Genomic DNA, 18,544 nt, shown 5'->3' with positions numbered 1-18,544 from the left:
ATGAGCGTGCATGCCCATGTAGCTCTTCGCCGCAGCGTACCACGATTTATTCAAGGGATCACTTGAGGAGGAAGTCAGTGTGCATGTGACCAGTGATTTCTCCAAGGTACGTCACAAACTCGTGTTGTGACTTTTCATACCCTCTGTGATCTCACAGACGTATTTGCGATTAAGTTTTATTTTTTAAAATGCAGGCTTCAAATTTCATACATTGCTACCTTTGGTTCTTCAATAAAAATGATACACAAATTTCTCATGGTATTGTGTTTAATTTCCTTTCAACATTTGGCTCTCTTGCTGGCATGATTACTATGGTGTGCGGTAGGGATGACCGATAAAGCAACTAATCATTCTTTCTATGTAACTGGTTTAATATAGCCATTTTTTTTACATTTTTTCTAGATACTAATAAGATAGTTCTATATGCAGAAATGCCATGTGTAATGCATTGCGATATTATAAACATCTCCAATCGAATCAGCAAACATATCATTTGTTTCTTAAGAATGATTGAATCTGGTTGGTCTGTTAAGATATGCTATTAAGATATGCTACTGATCTAGATATAGAAAATGATTAAAATCTGAAATTACTCCATGCTACCGCTTAAAAACACCTACGGTCCCTAATGTTTAAAATATTTTTTATCATTCTCTAGGTATAGCTTATAAACGTGTCACTCTTCAGTTAAGCTAGGTATAATGTATGCATTTTTTTGCAGAATATGTTGTTGATCTAGATAAAAATAAAACTTAAATTTCTAAAATATTTATCTCCACATAATATTGCCATTAAAGGACATGTGCAATTCCGAGAGGCCAAAACTCTGATGTGTGATATCTTCATCTCAGCTTTCGGTGCCCACAGGTGAACACATCGTTGGCACACTATGGAGCCAAAATACTCCATGGTAAGATCCATGACAAGGGTTACAGTGACCTTAAATTTTCATGAAATTTGCACACCACTATAAAAACAAATTAATGAATTCGAGTCATGAATGTATTAGTAAGCCAATGTGAATGTCAAAGGCATAGACCTTACATTTTTATATATAATGGAGTATTTTTATTTTAAATATTAGTATTAAAGAGTTCATTAATGTGGTTTCTGAACTTCATGAATACGTTTGAATTGGTTTTTTTAGGTAAGACAAGTAAAATTACAATTTTTCTCCAAAGCAGGAAAATACAAAATTGTAACTATACATCATTGATCTTGCTGATTTCATATAAAATTGTATGTGTAAGTCATAAATTTCATGTGCTTGAAATATGCTTCTACCATGTTTGCATAAAACACTCATGATCAGCGGAGTAAAAAAATGAGAAAGACAAGCATGACAAAAAAATTAAGACTCTTTTGTATGGATGTAAGTTTTCACGTGAATTATATTGACATGGGTGTAAGTAGAATAAAATGGTCGTGGCAACGCACGGGCATTCAACTAGTTTGCTCTAAAACAAGTGCTACCTTAAACTCATTTTGGAACTATAGGTTCCAAGTCATTGTTAGTTGATGGCTTCTTCACTGAAGAACGTGGTTCGTACAACGAAGGGACATGAACCAACTGGAGAAAACTGACGTGAACAGGCAATCTTTTGTAAGTGTAGATTTGATAGTGGCATCAGCCTTGTGCTTGAAAATAGATATCAGAGATGGTACACAAAAAGACAGGTGTCCTTTCCAGTTTAGATGGATATCAGAGCAAGTGTAATGTTGGCGAGTTGTTAAACTGCCCTACAAGCTGGCTGCAATAGCCATGGACATGACAAGGGCATGTCAAGGCTGCCAACATCTTCATTTGATTATTGAGACCAAACATGTACGCCAGTACTTCAGCAGTAGAAAACTAGAGCAGATAAGGTGGCATACGGACCAGATCGTGTCATCGTGGGCATCAAACAAGCGCCCCAAATCAGCAACCAGGAAGTTGCGCCTTCCTATGGAAATCCAAGATGGGCATCTCTACTCACTTCACTCTATTTCTTTGCCTTCTGTAATATGTTCCATACTTCGCAGAAACATTAGTGTCTTCATTTAAAGTCTCACACTTCGACACATGGCAACATGCACAAGAAGTATCTTGACAATGAGGTACCCGCACTTGCAGACTTGCGGTACTAAATACTGAACAACTCTAGTAGCAGAATTCTGAATACAAAACATTAAAAGCATCAGCGTAAGTTGTAACAAGCTGCAAATCACCATCTGTGTGATTCAAGTACTAAGCTCCCAAAGTAATTCTCGCCCCCTCAAAACTGCAGATTCTCTGTTAGTCTCACCGGGCAGCCTGCTGTGCTGCTGCATGCCCTGGATCCACAAGGCTCTTTGCTAGCATGCATGTCCTCGCATTAAGGTTCTTCATGCTCTCAATGATCTGCTGATGGCTGCAAAGGGATTTACAGGTACATGTTAAATTCTGGAATAACCAGATAATAAGTACATATATGATGTTATATTAGTAGCATGCTACAAAAAATCAATTAGTCAACCAGATGCCAGGTATTGAAAATATAATCAAGAATTGGCACGCGGTGAGTACATATGCCTCAAGCAACTTACACATTAACATGATTGGTCGTCATGATGAGAGTTCCTGTCACTGAATCAATCTTGGCATCTAGTTTCGAACTCTTGACCAAGTTCATTATCCACAATTCTGCTTCATCGTAGGTCATGTTCATCTTCTCCGCAAGCATGCTGTGTATTGAGAAACATTAGAACTTCTTAGATTTACTAACAGTTTAGTTCATATGTGATCTGCATACATATCATAACATGTGCAACTAGAACAAAAGCTCTAGCAGGTTTTCATATAAAGGACGAAGCATAATACTATCAAGAAACTATGGTTTTGCTGATATGCTGAAGGGAGAATAGATCCATGCAAATTTTAATTAAAGGACCAGCAGCACCATAAATAGTTCACAAGTACAAAGCATATTGCTTCCTCCAATCAATGATTGTGACTGAACCATGGATAGTCATTAAAAAGTGGACATGGAAGCCAGAAACCCACCCAATATCGATGCACCGATGTATACGGCAGTAAGTCTCGAAAATCAATAGGCGAGCATTTTCGAGGAACTCATCTCTCAAAGGAACAGTGATGAAATTCCCTTCTTCAATGCGCTTTCCCAGGAAAGGATCATTCAATATAACCTACAAAGGAAGCCATTAGATAATGAAAAACGTAATAGACAGTTTCTGTGCCACATGATTATTACTGAGACAATAGTTCCACAAAGTGATAAAAGGTTAAAAACTGAGTTGGGTACAGAAACATACTTTATAATTTAGACTGAAAGACAAAAACAAAGGGAACACAAAAACAAAGAGAACACTTTCAACTTAAACTGGTACAGGGCTGTCTAATCTACAGTTCAATACCTTATTGGTGCAGACAGTTCACTAACAGATGTAATAATCAAATTTGAATTAATGTCACATAATATATGTATGCTTGTGACATGAAAATTGTTAGCAGATGGGAACTATGCTTAGGCATAATATGGAATACCTTCATGTTTTTCCAATGTTTCAACAAGCATGAAAGCACAAATTCGGTAAGAGTAATGGGCATGGAGATGGCTAAGAATGGCAGACTTACCTGCTCACAGTCAATGAGCTTCTGTTGTGCACCAGCAAAATCATAGTTCACGTGCAAGCATTCTAGGAATTCAGTTATGGGATCTTTATAGGTCTGCTGCTCCTGCTGAATGACTTTAATCAATTCTTTAAGCATGTTTCTTCTCCTTTTGTTCACAACAACTGCAGCAGCAAGGTATCTCAGAAGATGGGGTGCGTTTGTCTGAATAGCATTCAAGTACCTGGACAAGAGAGAGAACTAGTAAAAAATTAGGGTCATCTAAACATCACATAAACAAAATTAGTTTAATTTGAATTGGGTACCAAAAACATAAGTAAACTTGAACTTCTATGAAACATTATTATGAAACATTTCGTGAACAGTATTCATCAAAGTATAAACCTCATTCACATTTCACTGTTAATACGTGAGGAGGGGGCCCAACCGTGGGCCCAACTAGGGGATTAGCCCATTAATCTTTATCAATTTAGCTCTTTATATACAAGTTGTAAACGAGACAAACGGCAAGCAATAATAATTATCATTATTGCCAACTCGACGAGCCACAAGGCCTCCCGCCTGCCCGGGTGTACGATCATCGTATTCACCTCGCCTCGGACACGGCACCGGTAGCAGTGCGGCCTTACCGCTACCCACAGCTGCAGAAGGACGAGCTCGAGCGCCAGTGCGCACTCATGCTCGCTGTGGGCATCATCAGGATCTCCACGTCGCCGTTTTCGGCGCCGGTGCTGGTCGTCCGCAAGGCGGATGGCACATGGCGTTTCTGCATCGACTACCGCGCCCTTAATGCGCTCACGCTGAAGGACAAGTTCCCGATTCCGGTGGTCGACGAGCTTCATGGGGCGCGCTTCTTCACCAAGCTCGACTTACGGTTGGGCTACCACCAAGTGCGCATGCACCCGGACGACATCGCCAAGATGGCGTTCCGGACCTATCATTGCCACTTCAAGTTTGTGGTGATGCCCTTCGGCCTCACCAACGCGCCAGCGACATTCCAGGCCCTGATGAACGATGTACTCCGCCCCTATTTACGTCAGTTTGTGCTCGTTTTCTTTGATGACATTAGTTAACATTAAAACTCGATTTAGAGTCTTTGGCCGTCGGATGAAGAACACGGACGCACCAGATCATTCCTTCCTCCCGCACCGTCAAGTGTGCCTCGTTTGTTATGTCACCTCGTCCGAGCTGGACAGGCCAAGCATCATAAGGGCCTCTACTCCGCAGGTTGTTTTCCGTGCCTTGTCGTCAACTGGGCTTCCGTGGGCCGTGAGTTGACAAATGCGCTACGGCTTGTTTCGGCAATGAAGGCCAGAACGAGTGGCCTGCCGACTTTCTCCAAGCAGCCACGGGATTCAGTCCGTTTGGGAAGGCGGAGCGATGGTGTCGTGGAAGGACATGGTGGCGCCGCCGCCATTTTTTCTTCCTGCTTAATGCCGCAGAAGGTGGCCGGGACTTCCGTTTCCTTTTTTTTTTTGAGATCCGTTTCCATCTACCAGTACTAATGGATGGGGGTTCCTTGTCCCCTTCACTTTCTCTTCCTTACTTTTTAGGCTATGGGACGCAGCTGCAGCAGTTCGTGGGAAAGATGTTTGGGGTTGGAGGTTGGCTAAGGGAGAACAGAGATAGGTTACGGGACAGAGGGGCAGATGGAGATGGTGATGGGGAGAACGTAGGCGTCGATCTGAGACTATGGACGGTGCTCAAGGACCGCGCAGCCATGACCCATGGAGACCCTCGACCAAATTGAGGAGGAGCACCAGGGCGCCTTAGCCCGGATCGACCTCCTCCATTGCTAGAAGGCAGGTATGTGCAGGAAGGATCAAATTAATCTGCTATTTTCCGCAAAAAGAATTGATCCGACATTAGAGGCTCTTGCAAACTGGGTTGTAGCTGATTAATCACTTCTTGTTGTTGTTCTTGCTGATCTGCATGTCAAGGTTCTGAAGTAGTAGAACGTCCGGTCAGGGTTGAACAATCACAAAGACTGCGAGCCAGCCAGGTTCAACGGATTGGGTGGGCGCTTGCATTATTGCATTGGAGAGCATAGACACTATATAATATTTTCTAATCGTGCTAGCATCTATCAATTGCAATCTGCATTGGAGGTCTATTATTATAGAGATGCTACATAATTAGAGATTAAATTTTCTCCCAAAGCACCCTAACAAGCGCCTCTACACTGGACATGGCCTTTTGCTCTTCTCTGTTGCATCTTCCTTTTCTTGCTTCATGCGGCATCCACAATGCAGAGCCTACAACAATAGCAGTGATGTGTTCCACGCACCAATCTTTGTAAGAAGTAAGAGAATTAACAGCATAATTCTGCTATGGGGGTACTTGTTGTTTTCCAGGAAGAATGGGAAGCTAAAAAACTAGATGGTATGGGGAAGAAACATACACTTTTTGCAACTCCTCAGCAGCTTAGCAAGATGGATTCTTTTTCATTCCCTTGTGGTTCTTGATTTGATGTACGCTTTGGTATTCAGTGTCTCACGAGTTAATGGGTTGTAATGGTGTTTAGCATTCCTGTAGTATAACTCTTATGTTTCTATTTGAGCTGTACATCCTACACTCTTACAATTTCTTGTTCTATTTTCCAAGATAATTGCAGTTTGTACCATCTTACTTGAGTTGAATGAAACAACCTCCACAGGCCATACATTTTTCATGTATCCATGTACCGTGTGCACGGCGACAGTTATAAATATTCCATTTATTCTACAAATTTCTTTTGCCAGTTGTGCTGCTGTTTAATTAATTGACCATTCTGGAAACTATATCTTGAATTTGTGTTGAGCATTTCCTGAGTGAGAACAATCAACAAAGTAATGGCATGAGCAGCTAGATAAGCAATCAGAGAATCGGATGAAAAAGAATAGGGTTTTCTTTTGTGTTTCAGCCTGTATGATTTCCTTCTGTTATAGTATTAGCTCTTGAAAATTGGTGCTCCCTCCGTCCCATGGAACTTGTCTGAGGTTTGTCAAAATTTAGATGTATCTAGATGCTATTTATTGTGTAGGTACATTTGAATCTCAACAGATTCCTGACAACTTTCGTGGGACGGACGGAGTATTTTTATTCTAGGAGAATGCTAGAGTTTCTTTTGATTTTGACAAGCCAACCAGAGGTAATAATGAATTTGCTAATGGCAATTCTTTAAATGTGCACCTCTGTTCTCTTCTATGTTGTATTAGTTTGTTTACTGTCTGACCATTATTACCTTTTAAGTATTCGGTTGTTGCCTTTCCATTTGTTTTGGAAGCATGCTCTTATATTACAGTAGAGTGGTCATCTCATGCTTGTGTATATGCTATATTTGCAGAAGGCAGTGAATTAGGAACAAAAGCACACAAGAGTGTGGAAAGTGATTTACTTAGCATGTCATCAGGTAATCTACACCTATTCAAGGCTTTAAATCTCAGATTTAGCAAAACTTTTTGTGTAAGCCTGCATATATTGTTGTTTAATCAGTTGCTAGTATAGAATAGTAGTAGCAGGTTTGCTTAGCCTCAAATAAGAATGCACTTGTATGTGCATGTCTTAGTAGTAGTAGTTTGCTTAGTGTGAACAGAATATTTGCATGACGGCTAGGACCAGCAAGTATGGCAAGTGGGCAAGAGGCAAATCAGAGTCTGCAGGAGATAAGCTGCAGAAGATAAACCTGAAACCTGCAGGTATAAGTCGGCTTGACATTTTGGCTTCAACAGTCAAAGGTTCACACCTAGGATAGTTGTACGTGAGCTGTTCTATGTAGCTCACTACTAGTATAAATAAGCCCCATATGTATCAGTTCAGGACACCAAGTAGTAGAGACAAAACGCAGCAACTTTGAGCTGCTCCAAAGTACTTGTGTCACTCAGTTCTACCTTTGAGTTCAGTGTGTATCCACTATACGTGTGTGAGAAACACCAGCTCTAAGTAGTAGAGCTGTCAATTGGTATCAGAGCAACCTGGGAGATGTCAGCACCACCACCTCTCCAGAAGCAGCATGCGTCCGCAACCCCTCCTCCGGCAAACGAGCAACGGCGATCGCCAAGTCGGGGACGGAGCAGGGTGCGACGCGGCGGGGGCGAGGTCATGGTACATCGGGAGGTGATCCGTGAGATGACTAGCGGCGGAGGCGGCGGTACGAGCCTCGTCTTCCCGATGCTCAAGCGCGGAGACTACACCAACTGGGCCATGGTGATGGAGGTGAACCTGCAGGCGGCATCGCTCTGGGATGCGATCGAGGACGCCGCAGTCTCTCGGCGAGAGGACAAGCAGGCCTTGGCGGCACTGCTCCGCTCCACTCCACCCGAGATGCATCCGATGCTGATCGGGAAGGGAAGCGCCAAGGCGGCGTGGGAGGCGATCGAGGTGCAGCACCAGGGCAACGATCGTGTGCGCGATTCACGCGTGCGGCGGCTCCGTACGGAATTCGAGAAGATCGCCTTCAAGAATGGCGAGCGCATCGACGGGTTCGGGTTGCGCATCACGAACCTCGCCGCCAACATGCGCTCCCTCGGGGATACGTGCGATGATGAGAGGATAGTAAGGAAATTCCTCTCTGTCGTCCCAAATCAGTTTGTGCAGATCGCTTTCTCGATGGAGACGATGATGAACCCGGCCACACTCACCGTGGAGGAGGTTGTCGGACATCTTCGGGCCGTCGAGGATCGCCTGAATCCTAAGCAGGGCACCACTGCCTCCGGCGGCAACTTGTTGCTGACAGAGAAGCAGTGGGAGGACAGAAGGAGGAAGCAGCGGGGCGGCGACTCTGGCGGGAACGGTGGCGGTGGACAAAAGGGTGGCAAGCCGCCGCCCAAGTCCTCGCTATCGCAAGGCTCCAGCGGCAACATTGACCGCGTGAACTGCCACTATTGTGGCAAGAAGGGGCACTGGAAGCGTGACTGCCGCAAGAAGCAGCGCGACGAAGCGGTTGCGGCGGCGCACCTGGCGCACCTGTTCCAGGACGAGAATGGCGGACAAGCAGACCCGGAGCTGCACATGGCCACCGTCGTCGAGCTCGCGTCTCCTGCACCGCTGGTGCAGGCCTCCTCGACATCGACTGATCTACCTGCACTGCCTATTGGGGAGCAGGTGTATCTCAACGAGGAGCGCGCCCACGCCGTGTTCAGGCGCACGGCGCACGACACTGACGCAGCGTGGTACCTTGACACGGGAGCGTCGAACCACATGACCGGCGACGACAGTGTCTTCGCCGAGCTGGACAGGACCGTCTCCGGCAAGGTGCGCTTCGGCGATGGATCGGTCGTCGACATCTGCGGCCGCGGAACCGTCCTCTTCGTCATCAACAACGAGCGACATCACGAGCTGGCCAGCGTGTACTGGATCCCACGGCTCAAGTCGAACATCGTCAGCATTGGGCAGCTAGACGAGCTCGGGTACCCCACCCACGTCGAGCATGGCTACATGGAGGTCCGCGACCGTGCCAAGGTCCTTATCGCCAAGGTGCCAAGGACGACGAACAGACTCTATGTGGCGCAGCTCCAAATCGTGCAGCCAGTGTGTCTGGCGGCGCACGCCAACGACGACGCGTGGCGCTGGCACTCACACTTCGTCCATCAGAGCTTCGATAGCCTCGAGAAGATGTCGAGGAAGGGAGTGGTGCGCGGTCTCCCCACCATCAGCCACGCCGAGCAGCATTGCGAAGCCTGCATCGCGGGGAAGCACCGGCGCTCCCCATTTCCCGCAACAACCAAGTACCGCGCCACGAAGCCTCTTGAGCTCGTGCACGGTGACCTTTGCGGTCCAATCTCGCCAGCTACACCGGGAGGGAAGAAGTACTTCCTCTTGCTCGTCGACGACAATAGCCGGTACATGTGGTTGTACCTGCTCAGGTCAAAGGATGAGGCAGCTGCGGCAATTCGGCGTTTCCAGGCTAAGACAGAGAAGGAGACGCAGCATCCTCTGCGCGTGCTCCGCACTGATCGGGGCGGCGAGTTCACGGCGAACGAGTTCGCCGATTGGTGCGCAGAGCATGGCGTCCAGCGTCACCTCACTGCCCCCTATTCTCGCCCCCTATTCTCCACAACAGAATGGGGTAGTGGAACGGCGGAACCAGACGATCGTTGGCGCCGTCCGGAGCATGCTCAAGGCGAAATCCATCCCAGCTAAGTTCTGGGGAGAAGCGGCGGCAACAGCGGTGTTCGTCCTGAACAGATCCTTGACAAGGAGCCTGGAAGGGAAGACACCATTTGAAGCCTGGTATGGCAAAAAACCTAGCGTTCACTTTCTTCGCGTGTTCGGCTGCAAGGCATACGCGAAGGAGACAAAACCAGGCTTGAAGAAGCTCGATGACCGCAGCCGCCCGATGGTGATGCTTGGGTATGAGGAAGGAAGCAAGGCGTATCGCCTGTATCGCCTGTATGACCCGGAAAATTGTTGTTTAATCAGTTGCTAGTATAGTAGAGTAGTAGTAGCAGGTTTGCTTAGCCTCAAATAAGAATGCACTTGTATGTGCATGTCTTAGTAGTAGTAGTTTGCTTAGTGTGAACAGAATATTTGCATGACGGCTAGGACCAGCAAGTATGGCAAGTGGGCAAGAGGCAAATCAGAGTCTGCAGGAGATAACCTAACAAGGCTGCAAGGTGATAAGCTGCAGAAGATAAACCTGAAACCTGCAGGTTCACACCTAGGATAGTTGTACGTGAGCTGTTCTATGTAGCTCACTACTAGTATAAATAAGCCCCATATGTATCAGTTCAGGACACCAAGTAGTAGAGACAAAACGCAGCAACTTTGAGCTGCTCCAAAGTACTTGTATCACTCAGTTCTACCTTTGAGTTCAGTGTGTGTCCACTATACGTGTGTGAGAAGCACCAGCTCTAAGTAGTAGAGCTGTCATATATTTCAGTTTGGCGAGGTATACCTAAGAAGCTGAACGAGTTGATAGTTTTTTTTTATTAGCGCTTGCCTTATATTTTTCTTTACAGTTAAAACGTATACATTCATCTTGTTACTATTTTTCCATGTATAAAAAACTTCTTCCTTAGTTTTATACATAAGGCTTTCTTCACAGTTTATTTATCTGTTGTCTTTGGTATCTATAGCTTTATGCTGCCAAGTGATTCATACTTTTATTATGTGATAGCGGAAGCCAGAATGCATTACACTATACCTACGAGTTTCTATTAGCACTATTGGCACTTCAAATGTTGGGTGCATTTGATACATGCGTGATGTGTACCAGGTGGATGGGTAGGCCTGTGCATACTTGATATTTACTGCTTACCTCGGAGTTTACATGTTTCCTTTTGTATCCTATAGCTCCACTTCGACTCATAGTGGACATGCCCAGATGAAGACATCATTTTGGGTTAGAGCTTAATGTTTAAATCTCTCTTTTTTACTCTCTGAGACGATGTGTATATGATCGCAGCTAACTGCTTGATCGCATGCTTCTAGACAACTCAATATTCCTTCACTTGTTAGTCTCACTCTGTAGACATTATACAAGTATTGTTATTTGGTATGTGATCGAACTACTAGCTCGATGAACCAGCTATGCGTACTTATATTTGATGTTTTGTCTACATATTTTCCTTGCTTCTATGCAAAATATGTTGAGAAATGCATTGTTCATTTCAATCACTGTCTTTAATACCTGGCAGAAGATTGAAATTAACTGCAATGGTTTTGCGTAATTTTCTCAAACAATTATGTTTGTTTTTCATTAAGATGGACGGGCGCAGCAACGCGCGCTTTCATGTTCTAGTTTTGATCTACAACACCTCATGGGCGGAGCACCTACAGCACGTCGCCATCGTCTTCAACGAGCTTCGAGCGCATCATCTTCACCTTAAGCGCTCGAAGTGCTCGTTCGGGACATCAGTCGCCTACCTCGGCCACGTCATCTCCACCGAGGGGGTGGCCATGGACGCCGACAAGGTGGCGGCCGTCGCAGCATGGCCGCCTCCTCGTTCAGCGCACGCTCTCCGCGGCTTCCTGAGTCTTGTCGGGTACTACCGGAAGTTCATCCGGGACTTCGGCATCATCGCGACACCTCTCACACGACTCCTGCGCCGCGACGCCGCGATGCCTTCGCCTGGGATGACGAGGCCACCGCCGCGTTCGAGGCCCTGAAGGGGGCCCTCACGACGGGCCCCATCCTCCAGATGCCGGACTTCGCACGGCTGTTAATCATCAACTGCGACGCCTCCGGAGAGGGGTTCGGTGCCGTGCTCCACCAGGGCGACGGGCCGCTTGCCTATTTCAGTAGGCCCTTCGCCGCGCATCATCTCAAGCTCGCGGCGTACGAGCAGGAGCTCATCGGCTTGGTGCAGGCCGTGCGCCATTGGCATCCCTACCTTTGGGGGCGCTCGGTCCAGATTCGCACGGACCACTACAGCCTCAAGTACTTCCTGGATCAGAGGCTCTCGACCGTGCCGCAACATCAGTGGATCAGCAAGCTGTTTGGCTTTGATTTCACCGTGGAGTACCGACCTGGGCGCCTCAACACCGTCGCCGACGCTCTCTCTCGCCGCTGCCAACGAGGACAGCGCACCCGAGGTGATAAGGGAGCGACCCACTGGATCCTCCTTAGTTGATGCCGATCTTTCACAGCGAGAACCTGGGGTAGAGAATCCTCCCAACAACGCGATGAACGCAGCCTGGAGAAGAGGGAACGAATCCAGCAAGCAACGGATCGATGAACGATACGCCTCAAACCAAGAGTTAGACAATCCTTGATGAACACAAGAACCTTCGCAGCGGATATAATAGATAACGGCAGCGCCGTACCCCCGGAGGGATGATACACGTGATCACACGCAATAGGAAAACCTTAATCTTTTAGACTAAACTTCTTCTATCCAAACCCTAGCCGCACCTCCACCTTATATGAGGGGTGGGGTGGCCGGCCAACCCTTATTGGGCCTAACCTAATTCGACTTGGACAGGCCCAAGTCAAATAGACACAACTTAAAACCCTAATTGGCCCACAACATGACCTGGCTACATTATTATCTCCTAATAACAAGATTATAATAAACTACTGGTACAACCTTAGACCCAAATATCATATCAATGGCTGTCCTAAAGTACCAGGCCCGGATATCCATATCACGAGGGGACAGCGTTGTGCATCCATTCGGGCCCCTCCTTCGCCCTCTTCGACACCATCCGCCAGGCTCCTGCGGCGGCGCCCGACGACCAGCTCCTGCGGCAGCAGTTGGAGGCGAGCGAGTTGGAGGCGCCATTGCGTCTGGCTGAGGGGCTCCTCTTGCATGGGCGCTGACTTCTACATCCCCGGTGATCGGGCCTTGGTGATCGGGCCTTGGTCCGGGACTGAGTGCGCTCTTGCGAGATATGCCAGGTGATCGTCCTTGCGCTCTTGCGACCGGTGGGGATGTTGCAGCCACTGGAGGTGCCCTCCCAGGTCTGGGCCAACATCTCCATGGACTTCATCGAGGGCCTCCCCAAGGTGGGCGGCAAGTCCGTCATCCTCACGGTGGTCGACCGCTTCTCCAAGTACACCCACTTCATCGCGCTCGGTCACCCGTACACCGCCGCGTCCGTTGCTCGTGCGTTCTTCGATGGCATCGTCCGCCTCCACGGATTTCCCGCGTCGATCGTCAGTGATCGAGATCCGGTGTTCACGGGGCACGTCTGGCGTGACCTTTTCAAGATGGCGGGCATCAAGTTCCGGTTCAGCACGGCGTTCCATCCTCAGACGGACGGTCAGTCCGAGGTGGTGAACAAAGTGATCGCCATGTACTTACACTATGTTACAGGTGATCGTCCTCGCGCATGGGTGGATTGGCTCGCTTGGGCGGAATATTGCTACAACACCTCCTACCATTCCGCCCTTCGTGCCACGCTATTTGAGGTGGTCTACGGTCGACTACCACCGCCCATCTTGCTGGTCAACCCGGCGACCGCTCGGACGGCGGCAGCGGGGAGCTTCTCCGCAGCCGCGACGAGATACTTGCCGAGATGCGGCAACGTCTCGTGCAGGCCCAGCAGATCGCCAAGCACTATTACGACGGCCACCATCGCGAGGTGGATTATGCGGTGGGAGACTGTGTGTGGTTGCGCCTTCTTCATCGATCCACCCAGTCCCTCGACCCACGTGCGAAGCGCAAGCTTGGTCCTGGCTACGCTGGGCCCTTCGTCATCTTGAGCGCGTGGGAACACTTGCATATCGCCTTCAGCTGCCACCAGGCTCTCGCATACATGATGTCTTTCATGTGGGACTCCTGAAACCATACCATGGGGAACCGCCTGCAGCACCGCCGACGTTACCACCGATCGCCAATGGCCGTCTCCTACCGAGCGCGGCGAAGGTGTTACGCGCCCAGCTCCGTCGCGACATTTGGTACTTGCTGGTGCAGTGGGAAGGTCTTCCGGAGGAGGCCACTTGGGAGAAGCGCGATGAGTTCAGCCTGCACTACCCCGACTACCAGCTCGAGGACGAGCTGTTTGCACGGGCGGGGAGAGATGTTATGACCGGTATCGAATACGTGAGGGGGCCCAACCGTGGGCCCAACTAGGGGATTAGCCCATTAATCTTTATCAGTTTAGCTCTTTATATACAAGTTGTAAACGAGACAAACGGCAAGCAATAATAATTATCATTATTGCCGACTCCTTAGGGAGTCGGTCTCCCTAACCCTAGCCGCCGCCTCTTCCCCTTGCCCGCGCACAACGGCGCCCTGCCGCTGACGTCCGCCGCCTCGATCGCACACCACCCCCTCCTTCCCCTACAATCTACGCCCTAGGTCGGGTAGAGCAGTTGGTTCTACCATTCACACTAACATCTCATAACATAACATCCTTGATTTGTTTGCTTTTACCTACATTGAACTGTGGAAGAAACTAAGGATATCCTGCTCACTAGTTATACACCTCACTAGTTATACACAGTAGTTGGGGTGAGTTCTATAACTATGCCACTAGAGTACTATCTATTGTAACAGCATGATACATGAGAAGAAAATCAAAATGAGCTTCGAATAAACAAACCTGTCCTGGAAGAATAGATCAATGATTCCATTCTTTCCATTTTCATGGTTAAAGAAGATAAAGAGACTCCAATGCATCAGCCATATCCTACTGTGGAGTTGATTTATAGGTGATGAGAAGTTCTACAAGAAAACAGAAAGAAATATAAGGCAAACACGCAATAAGGGAAATGCTAGAAATAATAGAAGGCAAACCTTTGAGAAGGCAAACCTTTGAATCAATGATCTCCTTCAACCTATTAAGCTCCTCCTGCGCAACATCCCAGTTCTGCATCAATATCTCTGCTGCCAGCTTTCCCCACAGGGCGCTCAAGCTTCTCTCACTATTTGTGCATAAAGCATGATACTGGTACAAGAAATCAGCAGCACCAGAGTAGTTACCACACTCAAACTGAAACTTAGCATACTGATACAGAGCTTCAATCTGATCTGGTCCAATCTGCACAATTGACACGGATTTGATTAGTTGGCTAGCACATAACACATCCGAATAATACAATTTACTCTCTATCATCAAATCGGTGCTAATGTGCACAAGGCTTCTTGAGGACAATTAGATGCTACTCCCTCCGGTCTCTTTTAATTGACTCGGATTTAGTACAACTTTGTACTAAATTTGAATCAATTAAAAAGGACCGGAGGGAGTATCATGTACTCCTGGAAAACAACAGACTTGAGAGATGAAGTTAAGGTTGCCCTGATTAAAAAAGAGTTGAATGGATGAAAAATACAAAACCAACATCAGAAATGTGCCTCCCCACTCCTCCGTCAATGTGCGTAATCCACAGAAAGATCAAGCATCGTGTGTAAAGCTAATAATCATTAGATATGTCCAACGTCGAATCCTAAACTAACAAAAAAAGATCCATACGCATCTCGACATGCTAAATTCAGAATGCCCCACTAATCAAATTTCTATACCAGCAATACTACAAACTCGACAAGCCGCGCAACCCATACGGACCTGGTAGCGCTCCTGGAGCATGTGGATGTTGTACTGCTTGTCGAGCCTAAGCTCCTGCACGAGCTGCTGGTTGGAGAGGAACGCGACGATCGGCGCGGCGGCCTCGTCGAGGGTCCTAAGCCTCGAGACGACCTCGGAGCGGCGGGCGACCATGTCGGCGGGTACGTCATCGGTGCCGTGGAGCGATTTGTGGATGTCCATGGCGTAGTCGACCATGTTGGTGCCACTGAGGAGGCAGATCTTGCCCTGCAGGATCTCCTCGTCGGCGTAGAGCTGGCGCTCCTGGAGGAACTCCAGCATTGGGAACACCAGATGACAGTCGATCTGTGCCGCCATGAGCGCCGTCAGATCGTACTGCGCCATGGCTGCTCTCTCCGGTGGTTGGAGTGTTTTAGGGTTCGAGATTGGCGGCGCCAGGGGGAGGAGAATACGGGGAGTGGAGGAGGGTTTGGGCGGAAATGCTATACCTACGGATAGTTTTTTTTTTTGAGATAATTTCTATCTCTACTATATAAAAAGGAGGAACTGGTTCTGTTTCCTCCGGTCGAAGATTTCGTCCTACATATTTTTCTTCTCACCATTTTACCCTCCCACCACACCATCAAAAAATGCATCAGGCAATCACCACATCATAAATGCCATGAATTTCACGCACCATAATTTCAGGAATTACATACCATCACCGCACCATCCGAAAATGAAATTACACACCAGGGAAACATGAATTACAGGGAAGGAAAGTAAATTACAGAAAAGGTAACTCTAACCACGTAATTTCTCCAAAAAGTTAAAGGAATATCAGGCATTAATTGCGTGAAGATTTGCGAGGAAGGTTTAGAACGTAAGTGCAGAATGATATCTCTCCCTTCTCTACTTCTTTTCAGCTTCGTCAGCGTCGTCTGTTTTCGTCCATCATTCTTCATCCCCCTTTCGTAAATCAAGCAACAAATTGATTCATCCCATGCTCCACCCGATCGATCCGACGCACCACCCTGCCGCAGTAAACCATCCCCTGAGTCTGCCATGTTGAGGAGCAAACAGGCGCCTGAGGACATGCTCCTGACCCCTCTATCCAAGCCTAGGGGATTCAGCTTCAGGGATGACGGATTGACGGTAGCTTCGGCGGAAGCCGGCCGAGGAACCGCCGCTGCGAGGCCATGTCCTTCCCGATGCGGGCCTCTCCATTCCCACGCGTATGTGTGTCGATTCCCTCTGCTGATTAGGTCGCGAGGGGACCGCGCGTGCCTAAATGTGGCCGGACGGGTTGGCGGGGGACGCAGGGGTGGTGACGTGGTGTCGGTGGCCGGTCACATACGTTCTAGGATGGCGCGAGCATGCAGCGACTAACCAAGCGATCATTCGTATTTTCTTCGTCCAAGGTAATTGCTCTAAATCCACCTCGGTGGAGCTCATGTCATCATGGCCGAGACCGCCGTGACTTTGGACAGAGGCAGCGAGAATCCATTCTGATTCTCCACAGAACCAAAATGCTTTATTGATTCAGAAGGTGATGTGCAGATCCAATTTTCTGCACTTCTTTGTCTACATCTTTGTGCCAATTGGTCTGATCCTATATAGTGAAAGTAGCATTAGGTAGCCATGCACTTGGTTTATTGAGATTGATTGATTGTACGTACACTAGATCAGTTCAGGAATTCACCCTATTAATTCGGTTTGGTGCTTCATCGTGTAATACTAATCTGAAAATAAATTCAGTCGGCAAATTTGACCCGCGGGTACTGATAGTCTTGGCTATTGTACGGATGCATGTATATGTAATTTTGATATGTTTTTCTTCATTACATTTCACACATTTATCATCAACTATGGAGATCTGTATTTCTAAGATGTAGAGATTCAATATATCTCCTCTCAGTTCAATCTTAATCCTAATGCATTATGTACCCTCACTAGGAATCAATCAAGAAACCGAGGGGTTTAATACAATGTCATCCGATCAAGAGGGGTAGATAAAGGTGGAGGCCGTGGCACATTGGTTGTGATCATGTTGTCCTTCCCATGCCGGCAACTCGTGAAGAAATGGAGTGTCAAATGGTACAGTCGCCGGCGTCCAACCACTTAGGTGATATGCAATATCTAGCTGACAAACCAGAGGTGGTAAAAATGGCACTTTCATTTTTCTTGGATATATCTTGCAACAAACCTATGAGGAAACAATTGGTAGTTTTTAACTTCTATTTTTTGATGAAATACTATTGCTACATATTAAGCTGCCAACCCTGAAGGCTGATTGAAAACATTCTGTTGTATGGTGAGTCCCTCCTTGATCCACGCATTACTTCTGATTAAGTTTTATTTCAATGATGCTGTGTAAGAACGGTATCTCATAATGCAAAATGTGTTGTTCTATGTTGATGAACCCAAAATACTTTGCAGAGTTCACTCGAGATTAATTTTCTCTCTTGTAGTCAATGGTTAGCTTTAGTAATTTGCACATTTTTTATTGATGCCATGAATTTAATTTTTCGCTACCATCTACCTTAATAGCTGTATGCAGTAGGAGGAACATATTTTTTTTCCACCTCAAGTTAGTTGATGTCGCGAATTTGGCAATATCTTTAGTTGATGTCATTGCCAATATCTTGTTATTCTCTATGTATTTTTCAGCAGCGGTGGCAAGAGGCGAGCTCACGCGGCGACGGAGCGCGTGAGGACGTCGGCCCGCCCGCGAGAGGTTGTCGGTGCCAAGTTCGGGAGGCCGCCCGCCGGTGCGAGGCTGCAACATGGGAGTCCACCAGCGGGAGGCTAGTAGCGTAAGCGCGGGACTCAGTCGGCGCGAGGCTAAGATCGATCGGGGATCCGATGGTGCGTTTTAGAAATAGAAAGGGTAGAAATAAAAAGATGTTTTCAACTACACTTCGGACACCTAAAACGTGAGAGTGGGTAGAATTGTTTAGTTGGTTGTTATGAAAGATTTTGCAGAAATGCTCATGTATTCCATAATTTCGGATTTTTAATCTGTTGATGTTACCAGAAATTTAT

General features: G+C 47.2%; 1 protein-coding gene across 1 annotated transcript; it reads right to left on the bottom strand.

Moving 5' to 3' along the window:
* Positions 1-2,015: 2,015 nt before the first annotated feature.
* On the bottom strand, positions 2,016-16,015 carry LOC127333424 (eukaryotic translation initiation factor 3 subunit E). Its single transcript, XM_051359815.2, has 7 exons — positions 15,542-16,015; positions 14,789-15,016; positions 14,579-14,700; positions 3,614-3,833; positions 3,023-3,165; positions 2,566-2,703; positions 2,016-2,390 (listed from the first exon to the last, which is right to left on the bottom strand). The coding sequence occupies exons 1-7, from the start codon at positions 15,902-15,904 to the stop codon at positions 2,282-2,284; spliced, it is 1,323 nt and encodes a 440-aa protein (XP_051215775.1). The 5' UTR covers positions 15,905-16,015; the 3' UTR covers positions 2,016-2,281.
* Positions 16,016-18,544: the final 2,529 nt, after the last annotated feature.

Source organism: Lolium perenne, chromosome 2 (genome assembly GCF_019359855.2).
Source record: "Lolium perenne isolate Kyuss_39 chromosome 2, Kyuss_2.0, whole genome shotgun sequence".
Lineage (NCBI taxonomy): Eukaryota > Viridiplantae > Streptophyta > Magnoliopsida > Poales > Poaceae > Lolium > Lolium perenne.
This window is presented reverse-complemented; position numbering and strand designations above follow the sequence as displayed.